Below are 18,436 nucleotides of genomic sequence, written 5' to 3'. Positions count from 1 at the left end.
CATGCAGAAGGGAAAAGAGTACACTCACCTAGTTAAAAACACTCAAGATGCTTTGCCCTGAATTTTAAGCAGCACATGTGACCTGGTCCATTCTGGTTTCAAGTTCAAAGGCATCAGGCCGGTCCTGTGGGTTAGCAGCTAACATATCTTTCAAGAGCTGCTTGATCCCCTCAGACATGGAAGTCCTGCGTTTCTGGGGTATGTGCAACTCCCATCTTTGGGTTTTCTAGCAGCGCCTCACCAACGGGGACGATCTCGGTCCCCTGTTTGATATAGGTCCCCAGGAGCTCCTTCTTGGTCTCAGAGTCAATAAAAGTGATAATAGCATATATATTAGTTTTTTCAATTAAGATTTAATTATAAATTTTTATATATTCACATTCATTGCAATTTTTTAAAAATTTATTTATTTTGAGAGAGGGACAGAGAGAGGGAGAGAGAGAATCCACGCTGTCAGCTCAGAGCCTGATGCAGGCTCAGTCTTGTGGAACTGTGAGATCATGACCTGAGCCAAAATCAAGAGTCAGATGCTTAACTGACTGAACCACCCACCCAGGCACCGACATTCATCATAATTTTTAATGGGAGTATTATATTCATGTTGTAGCAAAATTTGCAAAAAAAAGATTACTGTTGATGGATATGTGGAATATTTCCTGTTTTGTCTGATTTTGCTAGTCTAGCTAACAGCAAAGAGGGTAGTATCTTTTATGTTTTTATCTACTTCTGTTGAATAAATTCTTAAGACTAGGATGACTAAGTGAAAAAAGGTGAAAAATTTTATGATTCCTTAAACATAATATTTTACAAAAACACTGTAGCAGTTTACATTTGCAGGTGTGTATTATGAGTAGCAGCTCGCTTTTTAGCTATTACATTCTGCTTTATGTTGGGAACATTTATAGATGCGTTGTCTCTCCTGTATTGTACAGTGGCTGTGCCTTGTACCTATTTATATACCTTTTTTTGTCGGGGGAGGGCACTAACAGTGCTTTTCTAAGTATATATTGGGTATACGTACAGTTTAGAATTACTTGATTAATGGGATGTGTGATAATTATGTAAAAAAGCTTGTTGGATAATAGAAGCATTATACATAAACAGTAAGTCAGCACAACACAATATGTAGTTAGGAAGTTGTAGGTAAGGTTTTGTTACCGTTAATGCTGGTGCGTACTGGTTCTCATACAGGTGGGAGACCTCAGGCTGGCTCTGCAACGTGCAGAACAGGCGGCTGCCAGAAAAGAGGATTATTTGCGCCATGAGATCAGTGAACTCCAACAGGTACAGTCACAGTTCTCCTAAACGCAAATCCAAGATGTGTTTTCCTAGAAATAAAAAATGGCTTAGTGGGAATAATGTTGATGGAATTGAGAGGATAACTACCATACTTAGCATTTGCTGTATTTTTGTGGCTTATATGAATAAAATCAGAGTGAGCACCTTAGAAAAATGAACATGAAAAATCCTAATTTCTTTATAGAAAATAATTTTATTGTGATAGATTTATTTTTCAGTATTTTTGATTTGTTAGAGCTAGTTTATTATTAATAGTCTTTGATGACAGGTAGATAATGACACTACACTGTTAATTTTTAGTAAGTAAACATGAATGGGAAAAAGTAGAGAAAATGCAACTCAGATTGATCTTTCTGTTTTTATAAATACTTTGAAATATTTGAGTGATGAAGCAACTGCTGGTGGGTTTGGATAATAGTCTTTTTTACTTTAAGGTAATTAAAAGCTATCTTTACATTCAAAAAGCTTTGTAAAGAAGCACTTATTTAGGTACTGTTATGCATCGTAACTCTGATTTAAAGACTGAATAATTAGAAAATAATGTAAATAATTTTTTCTTGGGGAAATAATATTTTCCAGAAATCTCATAAAGTTTGTTTGCTAGTGTTTTTAGAGTTTTGATTGCTGTTAGTGGTAATGACTTAAGAATTTCATCATTCAGAGAATTCAGGAAGCAGAAAATCGAAACCAAGAGCTGAGTCAAAGTGTTTCATCAACAACAAGACCATTGCTTCGACAGATAGAAAATTTGCAAGCAACTCTAGGGTCCCAGACGTCATCGTGGGAGAAGTTAGAGAAGAATCTTTCTGATAGGCTTGGTAACTGATTTCTTTAGTTCTTAAGCTCAGTGCAGAAGCTTGTTTATAGAAATTAGAATAATGGTATAAAATTGAAATTCTCTTGATCTGATAGTTATATTTTATGTCTAAGTTGTAGATTTTTACCTCTTCTCCTTTTTTACATTTATTTTCTAATATCTTATTTGACTCAAACCATTTCTTTTCCCTTACACAGTGTGTCAGATACTGTACCAAATACTTCCCTGTCATCCTTTCATTTTTACAGACCGCTGCACTCATTTTTTTCCTTGTCTGTTGCTAAATCTGACCCCTTTCTAGGTTCTCTACAATAATAATGTAGAGATCAGATAGGATTCTAGTTGTTGGTAGAATTCCAGGAGCAGAGACAGATTTAAGGAGGATCCCGGTCAAACTCTACTAGACAGATGATTTGGAGTCTTTAGAGTCTTCTTTATAGAAATGTCCCACGTTACCCTTCTGTGATGTTATTAAGAAAATAATTATTGGGGTGCCTGGGTGGCTCAGTCTGTTAAGCATCTGCCTTCGGTTCCGGTCATGACCTCAGAATTTGTGAGTTCGAGCCCCATGTCTGGCTCTGTACTGACAGCTCAGAGCCTGGAGCCTGCTCCAGATTCTGTCTGTCTCTCTCTCCCTCTGCAGCTCCCCTACTCGCACCCAGTCTCAGTCAAAAATAAACATTAAAAAAAATGTTTTAAAGAAAACAATTCTTCTAAGAAGTTTATGCAAGCACAGACTAGTACATGTACACATATGTACATGTATTATATATACATATTAGATATCCTAGAAGCTGGCAAGTTCATGAAAAAGTCATGTGTCCATTCTATACCTAAAACTAATTGTATTTGAGAGACACCGTGGCCTAGTGATAAAAGCAGGCCTGAATGGGTGTCCCTGTAAATCATGAGGGGTAAACTAGATTAGTGGTTTTCAAACAGTATTCAGTAGATCCCTTGGATGTCTCAGGACTAGCTCTCATGGTGAGAAGGAAGCCCTATAAATGAGGAGCTCGCTGTATCCCCCCAGGCTGCTGTAATGAAAGTAGTGCCTCCTTTGGTTTTTATTTTCAGTTCCATATGAGATAATGTCTGGAAAAAGATTCATCTGCTTAAGAAAACAATCACTGATCTAAATGAACCTTTACATATTGTTTAATTTGTAGGTGTAAGTTTTGAGGTCCATCATTTGTTATTGAGACCCATTTGCTATGAAAATGAGACATCTGAAAATGACACCTCCTGAAACAAATATTTATTTTGTCATAAATGAAAACTACAAGCTGTTATTTTTGTGGTTTTTAAACTGGAGTCTACATACCCTCGATGATATGTGGTATTGTGCTGGAATATAGGCACAGCCAAAGGACAGACATAGTAAATACTATTTTTAATAGGAGCACAGAAGGGCACCTGGGTGGCTCAATTGATTGAGCATCCAACTCTTGATTTTAGCTCAGATCATGATCCCAAGGGTTGTGGGATTGAGCCCTTGACGGGTTCTATGCTGAGGTTGGAGCCTACTTAAGATTCTCTTTTTTTCTCTGTCAGCCCATCTCTCCCTCTAACTCTTTCTCTCTCAAATTAAAAAAAAAAAGAAGAGCACAGATACAGTATGTAACAATATAAAGTGAAAAATAGAGATAGTATTAAGTCTACTTTGAAAGGGAAAAAGCAATTTTTTGTTAACTCTCAAGAGTTATATGCATTAATCTTTCTTTAATTGAAATTTTTTATTGAGATAATTGTAGATTCACATACAGTTATAAGAAATAATACAGTTGGTCCCTTGCATGCTTTATCCAACATCCCCAAATGTTAACACTGCAAAATTATTGTAGAATATCACAACGAGGGTGTTGACAAGATACAGTTTACTGATTTTATTGAGATTTTCCCAGTTTTACTGGTACTCATTTGTATGTGTCTGTGTTAAGTTCTGCACAAGTTTATCATTTGTGTAGGTTCACATTGTACCCATCTTTGCCCTCAAGATGTTGAACAATTCACAAAGATCCTTTATGTTGTCCTTTTAGAACCTCACTTTGCCACCCTTGTGGCCTTTCTTTCCTGTCTCAAATCTTGGCAATCACTAATCTGTCTTCCATGTAAAATTATGGAATTTCAAAATGTTATATTACTATGTGACAAGTTGGGGTTACTGTATCAGTGATTTAGTCTTTTCATTGCTCAGTGTGTTTCCATGGTATGTGCATAGCGCATTTTCCTTAACCATCTACCTAATGAAGGATATCGGGGCTCATTCTAGATTTTTTCATACAAAGCTCTTATGAACATTCTTATCCAGCTTTTAGTGTGAACCTGTTTTCATTTCTCTGGCTAAATGCCTAAATGTTCACTTACTGGGTTGTGTGGGTAGTTCTATGTTTAGTTTTAAAAAAAAATGCCAAACTATTTTTCCTAAGTGGCTGTAGGTATGACAGGAATCTAGTTGCTCCACATCCTTGCCTTGTGTTGCCCCTGTTTGTTCTTGTAGTCCTTCAGACAGGTGTGTAGTGGTATCTGTGACTTTCATGTTCAATTCCCAAATGACTAATGTTGAATATCCCTTCATGTGCTTATTTTTCATTTCTATATCCTCTTCAGCGAAATAACTTTTCGTGTCTTGCCCATTTTCTAACTGGATTGTCTTTATTTTCACTATTCAGTTTTGGAACTTTTTTACATATTTGTATATATTCTAGACACTAGACTTAGGTAATGTCGTGTGCATTTTTTCCTCCAAGTCTGTAGCTTTTCTTTTTATCCTGTTCACAAAAGTAAAAATTTTAAATTTTGAAGGTGTCCAATTTATCCATTGTTCTTTTTATGGCTCTGCTTTTGGTGTCTAAAGTAAATATTTTTTGCCTGTCCCTAGATGCTGAAGATTTCTCTTGTGTTTTTTTTCCTTAACATTTTACAGTTTTGTTTTTTACACTTAAGTTTATGAATCATTTTGAGTTAATTTTCATATATGGTAGAAGTTTAGTTTGAGGTTCTTTTTTTTCTTTTTGCATGTGGATATCCAATTGCTCCAGTACCATTTGTTGATCCTTTAAAATCTGTGACTCCACATACAAATTAAAATATTTTGGGAAAAAAATAATAAAGCACATATGAGTTAAGATTTGGTTTTTGTCTCTTGGAGGCAGTCCTGCTTTTGGCAATAAGCAGATTTAAAGGATAGCTACTTGAATCATTAACTGTTTGAAATCAGAGACTACTTCATATAATGGCCTTTTGGATATATGTGATTTTTCTTTTGTATCCTTCAATCAGGTGAATCCCAGACCTTGTTGGCTGCAGCAGTTGAAAGAGAACGTGCAGCTACAGAAGAACTCCTTGCCAACAAAATTCAGATGTCCTCCATGGAGTCACAGAATTCTCTCTTAAGGCAGGAAAACAGTAGGTTTCAGGCCCAGCTAGAATCAGAGAAAAATAAGCTAAGAAAACTGGAGGATGAAAATAGTAGGTGAGCTTGAGTGTTATCCTTGGTAGTTTTGTGACCTTTTAAAGCACATTAAAAAATGTTGAAGTGTTTAAAGTCAGAATCATTAATAATAGAATATTATAGCAAGGTGGTTTTGGGTTTCACTGAACTTTTTACATAGGTTCATGAAATTGTGTGGCCTGTTCTGTATGTATTTGCATTTTCCAGGGAAAGGATTCATTAATCAGGTTTTTAAAAGGAAATTGTAACTACAAAATAGTTTGGAGACCACTCATTGGAGTTATTTTTATAGTTTTATATTTTACAAGGGTGTTAGCAATGTTCCAGTCTTTCTGAATAAATGTCTGGCTTCTTTGGGACCATAAGCCATAAAAGCCATTTCTCTGCATTTTTAGTAAGGCTGTTATATTAGTGTGGTTTTACTCTCTTTCTTCCTTAGAAATTTTAATTTGAAAAAATGGTGAAGTAAAAATTATTTATGAAATAAAATACCTGACCTTCTATAAACATTTTCGAAGAACTCCCTAACAAGCTTTTGCAGAATCTGAACCTGTTATAGAATGATGGTGTTCAAAACACTTTTTAGAAAGTCTCTTTTTAAATTAAATCCTAGCATAGAGTAGCAGTAGAATAAAATGCACAAAAGTAGTAGCTTGGCTTCTGAGTGTAAAAGCCACACCATCTGGAAAATATGGTTGGAAAGTCAAGCTGGTAATAGAAATGACTGTTAAAGAGTTAATAAAGTTGTGAGTTTGCAGTAGTCTGTACTATCATCTCCTTTGTTTTGTTTAATTCTCTCTGGCTTACCAGGTACCAGGTTGAATTAGAAAGCCTAAAAGATGACTATGTAAGAACACTTGAAGAGACCAGGAAAGAAAAGGTATTTAACACTGTTTGCTCACTTCTAGGGCTTTCACCTGAGAATGGTTGGGGATGGTAATGAACTAATGAGATGCCATGATGAAATGGGCAATATGACTACTTTTGGAACTTGGTCTCTAGTAGTAAAACAAATAGAAATGTATACTTTATGTTCTTGATGATTTAGCTTCACAGAAATTACCTCTCTCTCTCTCCATTAGACACTATTGAATAGTCAGTTAGAAATGGAGAAAATGAAAGTTGAACAAGAAAGGAAGAAAGCAATTTTCACCCAAGAAGCAGTAAAAGAAAAGGTATTGAATATTGGTTTTTGTTTTGTTTTGGTATAACCAGTTAGTAGCCATTGTTATTAATCACTGTTACATAATTTTAGCTATACTTTATAAAATACCATTTCTTATGTCTAACATCAGTAAAGTGATAAACTCTAATGTTACAGCCTGTCAGGGTGGATCCAAAGTAATTTGAGTTTATCCAAAGAGATCTGTGATTTCTAGGATTTGAATTACAGAACCTCTTGCCCGTTTTTAAATGAATTTTGTGATCTCTCACTGAAACTAATGCACCTCATTTGGTCCCTAGGCACCTTGGGAATAAAACTAGTTTGTTCTCTTTATTTCTGGTTAGTGAAGGTAATTTTCCTAAAATGAGTTTCCTGTATAGGATTGGGCTATACTTGATAGATAGCATGTTATGTTAAAACTACCTATTTGTACATGGAAATTACTTTTTGAATTTATTTGGAATTTTAAAAATACATATTAAAAATAAAATGTGGAGCACCTGGGTGACTCAGTCAGTTGAGCAACTGACTCCTGATTTCAGCTTGGGTCATAATCTTAACAGTTGTGAGTTTGAGCCCTGCATTGGGCTCCGTGCCAACAACGCAGAGCCTGTTTGGGATTCTTACTCTCCCCCTTTCTCTTTCCCTTCCCTGCTTGCATTCTCTCTCAAAATAAATAAACACTAGAAAAAAATAAAATGGATAAGCCAGAAAATTTGTGATTTGTAAAATCATTAGTAATCTTATTCTAAAGAATTAGGTTTAATTGGTGGTTATGTTATATACATAATGTATAATCATATGAAGAAGTAAGTTCATAGACTTGCTAGAACAAAAACATTCTCGTTCCATTAAAAATAAATTATGTTGTAATATAAATGGGTTCTGAGGTGATTTGATCAGTCTGTCTACAGTTTTTAAATTAAAAAGTATTGTGCCTTTACTGAGACTTAAGATATCGGTAACATTTTATGAGGAAATTACAAGGAGTCTTTGTTGTCATTTTTCCTAGAAAAGTTTTTTACTTTTTATTTACCATTTTACTCTTTAATGTAATCTGAATTTTTCTTTTTTTTTACTCCCTAAGGAACGGAAGCCATTTTCTGTTTCTAGCACTCCCACAATGTCACGATCAAGTTCAGTAAGTGGAGTTGATATGGCAGGACTGCAGACATCTTTTCTGTCTCAGGTGATATTTTATTTCTTACATGTGCCTAGTTGTTAAACTGAATGATAGTGGGGCACCTGAATGGTTCATTCGGTTGAGAGTCCAACTCTTGGTTTTGGCTCAGGTTATGGTCTCCCAGTGTGTGAGTTTGAGCCCCACGTGAGCGCCTCACTGACACTGCAGAGCCTCTTTAAGATTCTCTGTCTTTGCCTCTCTCCCAGCTTTCTCTGTCTCTCTGCCTCCGCCTCTCACCCTCCCCCACTCAAAATAAATAAATACAACTTAAAAAAATAAATAAACCAAATGAGAGTAAAGGAAATATGCAGGTAGCATTTTGGCTATCAAAATTCCATAAGCAACTCATCTGAATATTTTTGTAAGAGTGCTGATTGGACTGAGGAACTATAGATGATTTTCTGTCTTTGAGAAAGTTACAGACATTTTAAAGCAAGAATTAACAGCACCATTTTGTTTGAATTTTATAATGGAACTCAATCTGTAATAACTGAATAACTATATATGGTTTGTTTAATATAGGATGAGCCTCATGATCATTCATTTGGACCAATGTCTTTATCAACAAATGGAAACAATCTTTATGATGCTGTAAGAATGGGAGCGGGATCCAGCATTATTGAAAATCTACAGTCTCAGCTAAAGCTGAGGGAAGGAGAAATTACTCATTTACAGGTATTGGAAAAATTAAAATGTGCTACATAAGTAAACAAAATAAGTAGAACCCTTCATTTCCACCTCAGTTCTGAGCAAATTGAGAGATAAAGTGAAATGGTCCCATAGGAAGTTTAAAACGTATCACATATTATCAGTGATATAGATTGGAGAAATCAGCCAAGGATGAGAGCCAAATGCCCCTGCTAACAGACTGACGGAATTAGGGAGGCTTATCTACTCCACGCAGCACAGCAAATGCTGGGCTGGAGTGGGCCTCCCCATGTGCTGTACTGGCTGTGGGTAAGACTTGGAAGCATCTAGGAGAGCAGAAAGCTCCTTGCAGGCACCTTTTCCCAAACATTACAAAAAGGGAGGTTGCTGATCTGAACATCGTCATTTCATTCTTCCCAAACTTAACCATGTAGGTTAATGGCTTCCCCCTTGTGAGAAAGGCATAGAGAATATGAGAGAGATGAGAAGTCTAATAACATGCTCCATCTGAAAGGAAGCATCATGAGTAGGGAAGGAGCACCCTCCTGTCTTCTCTTGCTTTTTAAAAACTTAATGTAGTGGGAGATGTACCTAACTTCAGTGTTAAACTTGATACACTCAGAATTAAATCTTTCCTCTTTTATTCTCATTATATACTTTTAGTTAGTTGAAAATATTACTCCTTTAAAGAAGAAGTCTTTGAATTGGGAAAAAAAACCCATTTTAATACCTTTTATGTTTGGGTAGCCCAGTGTGTTATGCCTGAGGGCCCATAGTAACTTCTTTGGTAGTGATCATAGATTCTGTCAATATGACCTGCACAGTGGGAGCTACTTTAAAGTATGTTTTTCTCTGAGTTTCTGTAGTAATTTAGAGTAACTGAAACCCATGTTGTATTTCTAGAGAAAAATAAGGAGTTGCATATTTCAAACATGATTGGATTTTCTTTAGTTCTTTCTCTTTTATAGTAAGCCCTATGAATGGTCACCTCTGAGGAAAGCAGAAAGCCTTATTTTTGCCAACATTTCCTTAAGAAAGAGTTAGCTCATGTTTATATGTTGATATATCTATTTTTTAAAAAATAATATTGAATATGTTTATATTAGTGGGACTGTTAGACAAGATATATATTTATTTACATTTATGGTAATGTTTTTCAGCTAGAAATTGGCAGTCTAGAAAAAACACGCTCAATAATGGCTGAAGAACTAGTTAAATTAACGAATCAAAATGATGAACTTGAAGACAAGGTGAAGGAGATACCCAAACTTCGAACTCAGCTAAGAGTAAGTATTCTTTACTTAGGGATAAGTTTAAGATTGAAAAAAAAATTTTTTTAATGTTTTTTATTTATTTTTGAGAGAGAGAGAGAGTGTGAGCAGGGGAGGGTCAGAGAGAGAGGGAGATACAGAATCTGAAGCAGGCTTCAGGCTCTGAGCTAGCTGTCAGCACAGAGTCCAACACGGGGCTTGAACCCATGAACCATGAGATCATGACATGAGCCAAAGCTGGATACTCAACCAACTGAGCCACCCAGGCGCCCCAAGTTTAAGATATTTTTATCTAGTTGTGCTAAATCTCATATTTTTGTTTACATAAAATGCATATGTGTAAGTTAATGATTTCTTTAAAAACCGTTATTAATATTTCAATAAAGAAATTTAAAGAATCTTGCTTGTTACATTCCACAAAGTATTTTTCATAATCATGTGTAGCCTTAATATAGGAAAATAATTAGATTTTATTTGACCAAGGCTCATTTATAATAGAACTTTTACAAGATCTTATTAGTATTTTGTTCATTGATGTTATATGTATCGTTGCAGTTTGCATATTTGCTATTAGGAGTCACTGTTAAGCCGTATGTGAGAATATATTTTCTTCCAGCTTTTTTTGTGGAGTAAATGCCAGCTAATAGCTAAACCACAATGAACTAGAAAGACTAAAATTTGATCAGATGTGTATTAGTGGGAGAAGACAGATTAAGCTTTATGTGGGGAGAATTATAGAATAGTGGACATAGATGGCAAAACTGATAGCCATCGGGCTTGGGGGTTTTTCCCTTTTTTTTAATTCCTTTACTTGCTACTCGTTCCATTAAATTGGAGTATCAGTTTAATTTTTTAAGAAATGACTATACTTTTATTTAGATTGTAATGTGTTTACTGGTGAACTGGTGACTCAAAAAATATAATATTAAAGATGTTTTATATTTTGAAAATTGTGAACACACATTTTTTGTAGGATTTGGATCAGAGATACAACACTATTCTGCAGATGTATGGAGAGAAAGCAGAAGAGGCAGAAGAACTTCGATTAGATCTTGAAGATGTAAAAAATATGTATAAGACTCAAATAGATGAACTTTTAAGACAAAGACTCAGTTAACTTCTGAAAACTACATTCCCATCAAACTGAATGTAAACATTTAATATCTAAATGTAGACTTCCAATAAATTCTTTTATAGAATTAGAGAGTGGAATTTACTGTAGAGTTCAAAAACTGAAAAAAATTGTTTTATAGTATATAGTAATATTTGCAGTTAAATTATTTTGTGCAATATTTGAACTTTATTTTTGAAACTATTCTTTAAAGATTTATTTTTTAAAGCATCCCTTTTTTTTTCCTGAAAGCACAGAGATCAACTACTTTTCCTTATATTAGTATAGTTAGGGAAAGAGAATAGTGTTCATATGTGGTATTGTAAATATATAATTAATGTGTCTCTAATTTATATGTGTTTGTATATATTAAGGACATTTAAAGAGTGATATTAACACACTGAAACTTTGAAATCTTTCACTATTCAACATACCTAATAACTACATGGAAATGGATATTTAAGTCTTCTAGTGAAAAAAATACTAAACCTTGTGCAATTATTAAATTTTGAGCTAATTTTTTTTCAAGTAGAAGTCACACTGACACTGTCCTAAGTTTAAAGGGTGAATGATTTAAACTTTAAAATTTTTGTGGCCCGTGAAATTATTTCACCCAGATTCTATAATTAAGTCGGTACAAATTTTACCTCTCTGGTACAATCTATAGCTATTCTGTTAGTTATACAGGCATGATTGGATAGCGGGAAAATTATACTTACAGTGATTTTGTGATAGTATCTGAAATTTAAGTGATTTTGAAGAAGTATTGTTTTACTTCCCTATGAAATGAATCCAAAGTGATAACATAATTTTCTCTTAAAAATTAATTTTTCACATCTTGTAGTGTTTTTTTTTTGGCACATTAAAAATCAAAGTTTGATATTACAGAATATTCACAAAAAATAGAAAAGTTATAGGAGTTAATTTAAATTTGGCATTTTGCAATTCTGTGTAATTTATCATTTAACTTTTTCTCAAAACTTAAACACAAAAATAGTGTGGAAAAGCTTTACAAAACAGCTATGCTTTCTTCCAAATGTCATTTTGTTTTTAAAAGTTAACCAGGCTGTGTTTTAGATTTGTGAAATATTTTGATACATTTTATTACTGAAAGTCATTTAGCTGCCTTTACTTGGAAATGAAAACTCTCATTTAATTTTTAGCTTAATTTTAAACACTAGAACTTTGGAGTATAGTTACAAGCAAGACATGTTGAAGAATTTGGAATGCTTTTCAGGGCAATTCAAGTGACCTCATTTTTGTTCTTTTTGTATTCCAGACAGTGTTTCTGTCCTGGATCTCTGATTTGTAGCACTAATAGTCTTTCAGTGTGAACCAAACTCATAAAATTAATTTTCTATATATTAGTGGTAAAAAGTGTAATAGCTTTTTGTCAGCTTGGATTTTTTTTTTTTTTTAATATTCAGGGGCTGACAAGGAATGACAAGACTGATAGCAATAAAAAAAATGTACAGAGTTAGAAAATATAGGAAACTTAAGTTGCAAAATTCTGTCAAGCATTTGAAACTAGCAGCTTAGGAATTATGAAGTTGTTTTAAAATATTCATTAGTGAGAAAATAAAGTCTTCAGTTGTAGAGAAAAGATTGAAATAAAACCTATTCCTTTCAATTTCAAAATATTAAACATTTTTTCTTAATTCTTACATTAATAAAATCAGTCCAACTTAAAATTTTAAAAGTGTTTTCAATTTATTGAACTCAAAAATGATAAGCATTTATTTAAAGCTTTGGCTGTATACTACCCTGTGTTCTTTATCCAAAAATTAATAATGGATATTCATACGGATTTATTAAACACTTAGATTTCTCAGTACATTTGTAAGTTGAGAAGGTGTAGTGAATAAGTTTCTTGAAAAACTTCACTAAGCAGCAGAATACCTAAAGAATATTTGTTGCTGTATTTTGCTGTTTGTCATTAAAACTTCTCTATCCATATTCTAGTAAAGTAATGTTTATATTTTAATGGTTAAGCAATAGTTTGCAATCAGATGTTTCTATTCTTGAAAGAAAATAGATAATACAAATAATAACAATTTCAAAAATATAAAAAAAGTAGAAGAGGTGTGAATCTTGTTGCTCTGTAGACAACTGAACACAGTCTAGGTGTTTTTCTAATTCTTGGGAAACTAAATAAAGACTACCATTTCTTTCTTTTCCATTGCCTCTTTTTTGAGAAGTTCCAGTTGTATAATCTTTAGCATATGGAAATGTACTGAATATATCTGTATAATGAGTTAAGATTTAAGATATTCTAAATATGGATAACTTCTGACCTGGGGAAACATGAGTTTTTGGAGTTAATTAAGTGAGTTTTTTTTTCTCATGATCCCTCAATTGGCATTTGATTTCTTAATTGAAAATTTTATTCAGATGTATATTCAAACGATAGGATTTGTAATATTTAGAAAATATTCACAAGCAAAAAGAAAAAGTGACTATAGATATCTTGTTTTACTATTTGTCTAGTATATATTCATTTTTTCTGGTGTATCATAATTTTTTATTTTCCTTTAAAATCTAATCTGCCCTATTTCATTCAGTTTTACACTATAACTTTATATTTTGTAAAGGGCTAAAAGTATGATTCAAACTACAGATTGACATAATATTTTAATTCTAACTGAAAGGTACTGTAATTAAGCATGGATCTGATTTTAATAAAGATTTTAAAATATTAATAGTGTATTTGATTGTTAATGTAATATAGACTTGTCCATACCAATGACTGAAGATAGTATTGCTTTATGAAGATAATATAATGTATAACTTTGGAGTTCATTTTTTTAAAGTTCATTTTTATCTATCTTGAGACAGAGTGAGTGGGGAGGGGCAGAGAGAGAGGGAGGCAGAATCCTAAGCAGGCTCAGGGTTGTCAGCATGGAGCTGACCTTGGACTTGAACTCATGAACCATGAGATCATAAGTTGAGCCAAACCAAGAGTCAGATATTTAGCTGACTGAGCCACCTAGGTACCCCTAGAATTCATACTTTAAAATGAGGACAAGCCCAAATTTTGGGGCGCCTGGGTGGCTTAGTCGGTTGAACCTCTGACTTTGGCTCAGGTCATGATCTCACGTTCGTGGGTTCGAGCCCCGCATTGGGCTCTGTACTGACAGCTCAGAGCCTGGAGCCTGCTTCCAATTCTGTGTCTCCCTCTCTCTCTGCCCTTCCCCGCTCATGCTTTGTTTCTCTCTGTCTCAAAAATAAATAAAACATTTAAAAAAATTTTTTTTAAGTTAACTGAGGACAAGCCCAAATTTTCTTTTCTATGAGTTATGTTGTGAAGAATGTTACTAGTATTAAGGATACTTTTTCTAATGAAGATATGTTTTTGGGAAAAAATTCTGAGAATTTATTTATTGCTGCAATTATTCTAAGGATGATGTGTTATTTAAAAAATCATATTGTCAGGATAGTCTAAAAGCTTTATAACAGTTATGTATTGAAATTATAGTAGATAAATAAATGGTCCTGTCTTCATAAGTTACCCTGAGTTCATACAGTTTGTACTTTTGAACTCTGCAGTTTTGATCCTTAGAAATACAAGCTTTTGCTCTAACATCTATCCATTTTACCTTTAGCAAATCAAAATCCTTTAATAAGATAGAATGGAAATTAAGTGTTTTTTCCTTCTTAATATTAAATACTTAAGTGGTCCATGATGTGGCGCAGAGAATTTGCTGTTAGTGCTATCCAGAATTTATTCCCCATTCTGCCCTGTTCCTAAGTAAGCTAAATTTAACAAACTTAATACTAAGTTTGTTAGTATTAAGGGGTGTTGTTGGCTTAATGCTGAGTTCTCTTGTTGCTTTTACACATAGTGTTCCTTTCAGTTTTATGCAGTGCCGTGCCCATTTGTCTCCTGAAATTAGTCTTCATTTTAAAACGTACATAATTGCCCAAAAATCCGCAGTCATGTTGATTATAGGAAAACAAAGTGCTTACTTTGTTACTGTGGAAAGAATTAACAGAAATAGGATCATAATCCCTTATTCACTGTTTTAAAGTCTAGAAAGCTCTGAAAACTGATTGGTATTTTTATAAGTTTATTATCAGATCTGCTTTGGTGGTAAAGCCTGATGTTACTGACATGGGGCTGTTTAGAGGCTCTATCTCATTCAATGTGAGTAATCATACATTTTCTGCAGAAATACTGCATGAGATTATGGGGTGTTAACGCAGGGCACATTGAAGGTGTTAAGTAGTCAACTGTGTGCACACCCTATTCTTTACCAAAAAAATCAGGAACACCTATGGTCCCAAGGATTTTGGAAAAAAGATTGTATACCTGCACTCTTTATCTTCAGATCAGCCTTTAAAGTCACTACCATCACCATTTCCATTTTTAAAATGAAGAATGGTTTACTGGCTTAAGGTCACATGGCAAGTAAGTGGCAACTATGGGATTCTAATTTGTCCCATTTGGCTCCAGAGAGCATGCTCTGAACCATTAACTGCAGTGGTTTTTGTCTTGCACTTTTTCTGTAAAACCAATTTCTTTACTTAAAACTTCAACCTTTGAAATTACAGTTTAAGCAGCTAGATATATCAGAAAGCCAATCAGCTATATTTCTGATAGTTCAGCATTTTGCTGATGCTAAGAGCTATCCAAATGTCACTATGTGTAGCAAGCTTAAAACATATTTAATAAACGTATAATGCACTATTATGCTATAAAATTTCAAACTTGTACAAGTGAGAGAACAGATTATGAATCTCCATCTACCCTATATTAACATACTTTTCATTGTTCAACAGTTCATGGCCCATTTTGTTTCATTTATAGTTCATGTGTGCTTCATCTCAATCCACACTATTTTGAGGCAAATTTCAGACATTTAATTATCATATTTAAGTATGGAATGTTTTTGTAAAAAGCGCCTCATCAACCATTTGGTTACGAGCATCATGCGTGACTCATAGGAAAATTAGGATAAATATGTTTTGTTACTTCGTTTTCTAGTTTTCACAGTAAGCGTTGGTACCCTTCTCCCATCAGCGATGAACAGTGAGGCTTTGGCTTATGTATTTGGTTGATTGGTTGGATCTTTTAAGTATAATATTTATAGATGATTTAATCAATTACAGTTAACCTTTAGTGATGGTTTAAATTCTTCTATCTTTGGCCAAAAGGAGCCTTTGTAAATTGGTTCTTATGGCCCTCATGAACTTTAATTACTTCCCTGCCTCCTCCTGTAAGATCTTTCAGCTGCTGCTTGTACATTTCCTGCCCCATATCTAAGATGATCCATTTTTCTTTGGAACCCATGTTCCTTTTAATGAGAAGTGGTTTGCAGAGATCACAGTCTGGGCACAACAGGTGCTTCTTGCTACAGGGTTGGTTGTTTCTAGGCCCTTTCAATGGATGCTGGAGGAGAGATTTGATTTAAATGATAAAGTATGTTAATTTGTATTATTACCTGTAACTAGGATTTTGATATAACCTTATTAGTCTTACATCCATACCACATGACAAAGAATTCACCCTCCCAAATACTGTCTTATTATTCCTGTTTGGTTCATCCCAACGAATATGCCCCACCAACAATTTGGTTCCTGAAAACAGTTTATGATTTTAAACTTCTTTTAATCCTGAGAGTGTATCCACCAGATGTACTAACTATGTCTCAAAGTCACTTGGGATAGTTCCTTCCTTGTGACTACACCACAACCGGGCAGTGTTTAAATTCATTTGGTTTCATTTTACTTGCAATTTTGAAGGATTACTTTTTAAAAATTTAATATTGTTTCATAATGTAAAATAGTCACATGATTCTAAAGCTACTTCTATATAATGTACATCTGGGGAAGTTATTTTCTTTCTCCCTTTCCCATATTCCCTATAGATACTCATTTTAAATGTTACTCTGTTTGTAAAATAACATATCCCCTTTCCTAGATAAATAATAGCATTACACATTTTTTCCCACTCAATACACCCTGCAGTGTATAAAGATATTTCTCATTTCTCTTTATTTTTATTTTAATGGTTTTTTTTACTCGTTTTTGAGAGACAGAGAGGGACGGCATGAGCAGGGGAGGGTCAGAGAAAGAGGGAGATACAGAATCGGAATCAGGCTCCAGGCTCTGAGCTGTCATCGGGCACAGAGCCCGATGCGAGGCTTGAACCCAGGCACCGTGAGATCATGACCTGAGCTGAAGTCGGATGCTTAGTTGACTGAGCCACCCATGCGCCCCTCTTCTTTCTTTTTTTTTTAACACCTGCATAGTTGTACCTGTGTGGATATACCACAATGTATTAAATCAGTCCAACATGAATGGACATTTGAGTTTAATGTCCACTTAGAGAAAGTTTAAAATTAAATTTTAAGACTGATAATTTGAGTAGAAATTCTATGTTACAAATAGCTGCTGCAGTATGTTAGACTCAATCTTCCGTTCTTAAGGCTCTATCATACCTTGTTTCCTCTGAGCCTGAATGATAATACATGTAAATATGTCATATGACTGACTTAGTGACAAAAATTATTTTAAGTGACTACAGTTCATTTTGAATCAGCTAACAGGAAAGCTCCATTTTATGTATGTGACAAAAATGGGATGGCGTCAAGTTTAGACAGCACTTTTAAAAATTACTGCCTTTATTGGTAGGGGGTGGGCAAAGTATGAAATTATAGAGCAGTAGTTCCCTTAAAGGGCAGTCTTTTACATGAAGAGTAAATGACTTGATACTGTAAAGTGCTTTAGGCTTATGCCCGGCACATGTCAAATACCCTCTGTTTTCCCGGTGTTGTTACTTGGGGGGAAATCAAGGTAACATTCCTTATTTAGCAGATTACTAGTGGAATTTGTAATACTTCTCATAACAGTATCTTCAAAAAAAGTATTTTAAAAGCATGTAAGCTTTTGGAAATAAACTTGTTTCTTAAAATCATATTAACAATGGTAACTCTATGTGTCTGAGCGTTAAGTGTATTTTGACGGTATCAACCTTCAGTTAATCAGTTAAAGTTGAATCCGTAATGATCACCTCTACTATGCTACACGAGATAGGATACTAGACTGAAGACTGTGGGAGACGGGCATTCAAATAATTATGGTAAAATAATCAATATAATTGTAAAGTAATTCAAATAATAATAAAATAATCCAAGGATAAAGCTTCAACCCCGCAGAACAGCATAGCATTTGAACTTGGCGAGGTTCCTCTAAGCGCGGAGAGAAGCAAGTAGGCTGGAATCCCCGCCACTGCCAACTGTGTTCGCGCTCACACTGGAAAGCGAAGGCAACTTCTCTAACGAGGCATCCGCGTCAGGAATACGCAACCAGATCGACGACGAGAGTCAGGTGTCCCGTGTCCTCTAAGCGCCTGGTCGCCGTCCCCCACGGGGGCCAGTCCAGCCTCGAGACCCCGCTTCGCGCTCCAGCCCAGCTCCGAGGACCGGCTCAGAGGCGCGCTCTCTCCGCCCGGAAGCGCGGGGGAGGCGGACCGCGCCCCAGCCCTCCCTG

At 34.7% G+C, this 18,436-nt stretch overlaps 1 protein-coding gene across 1 annotated transcript in view; it reads left to right on the top strand.

Annotated features, from left to right (window-relative positions):
• Positions 1–13,644, top strand: part of TMF1 (TATA element modulatory factor 1) — a 32,761-nt gene extending 19,117 nt beyond the window's left edge. Inside the window, exons 9-17 of the mRNA XM_029916716.1 lie at positions 1,192–1,284; positions 1,961–2,117; positions 5,396–5,588; positions 6,378–6,447; positions 6,650–6,742; positions 7,820–7,921; positions 8,438–8,590; positions 9,724–9,849; positions 10,808–13,644. Coding sequence (XP_029772576.1) covers positions 1,192–1,284; positions 1,961–2,117; positions 5,396–5,588; positions 6,378–6,447; positions 6,650–6,742; positions 7,820–7,921; positions 8,438–8,590; positions 9,724–9,849; positions 10,808–10,951 — 1,131 coding nt within the window. The 3' untranslated portion in view covers positions 10,952–13,644. The remainder of the gene's footprint in view (positions 1–1,191; positions 1,285–1,960; positions 2,118–5,395; positions 5,589–6,377; positions 6,448–6,649; positions 6,743–7,819; positions 7,922–8,437; positions 8,591–9,723; positions 9,850–10,807) is intronic.
• Positions 13,645–18,436: the final 4,792 nt, after the last annotated feature.

This window comes from Suricata suricatta, chromosome 12 (assembly GCF_006229205.1).
Source record: "Suricata suricatta isolate VVHF042 chromosome 12, meerkat_22Aug2017_6uvM2_HiC, whole genome shotgun sequence".
Taxonomy (NCBI): domain Eukaryota; kingdom Metazoa; phylum Chordata; class Mammalia; order Carnivora; family Herpestidae; genus Suricata; species Suricata suricatta.
Note: the sequence above shows the minus strand (reverse complement) of the source record. Positions and strands in the feature narration are given on the sequence as shown.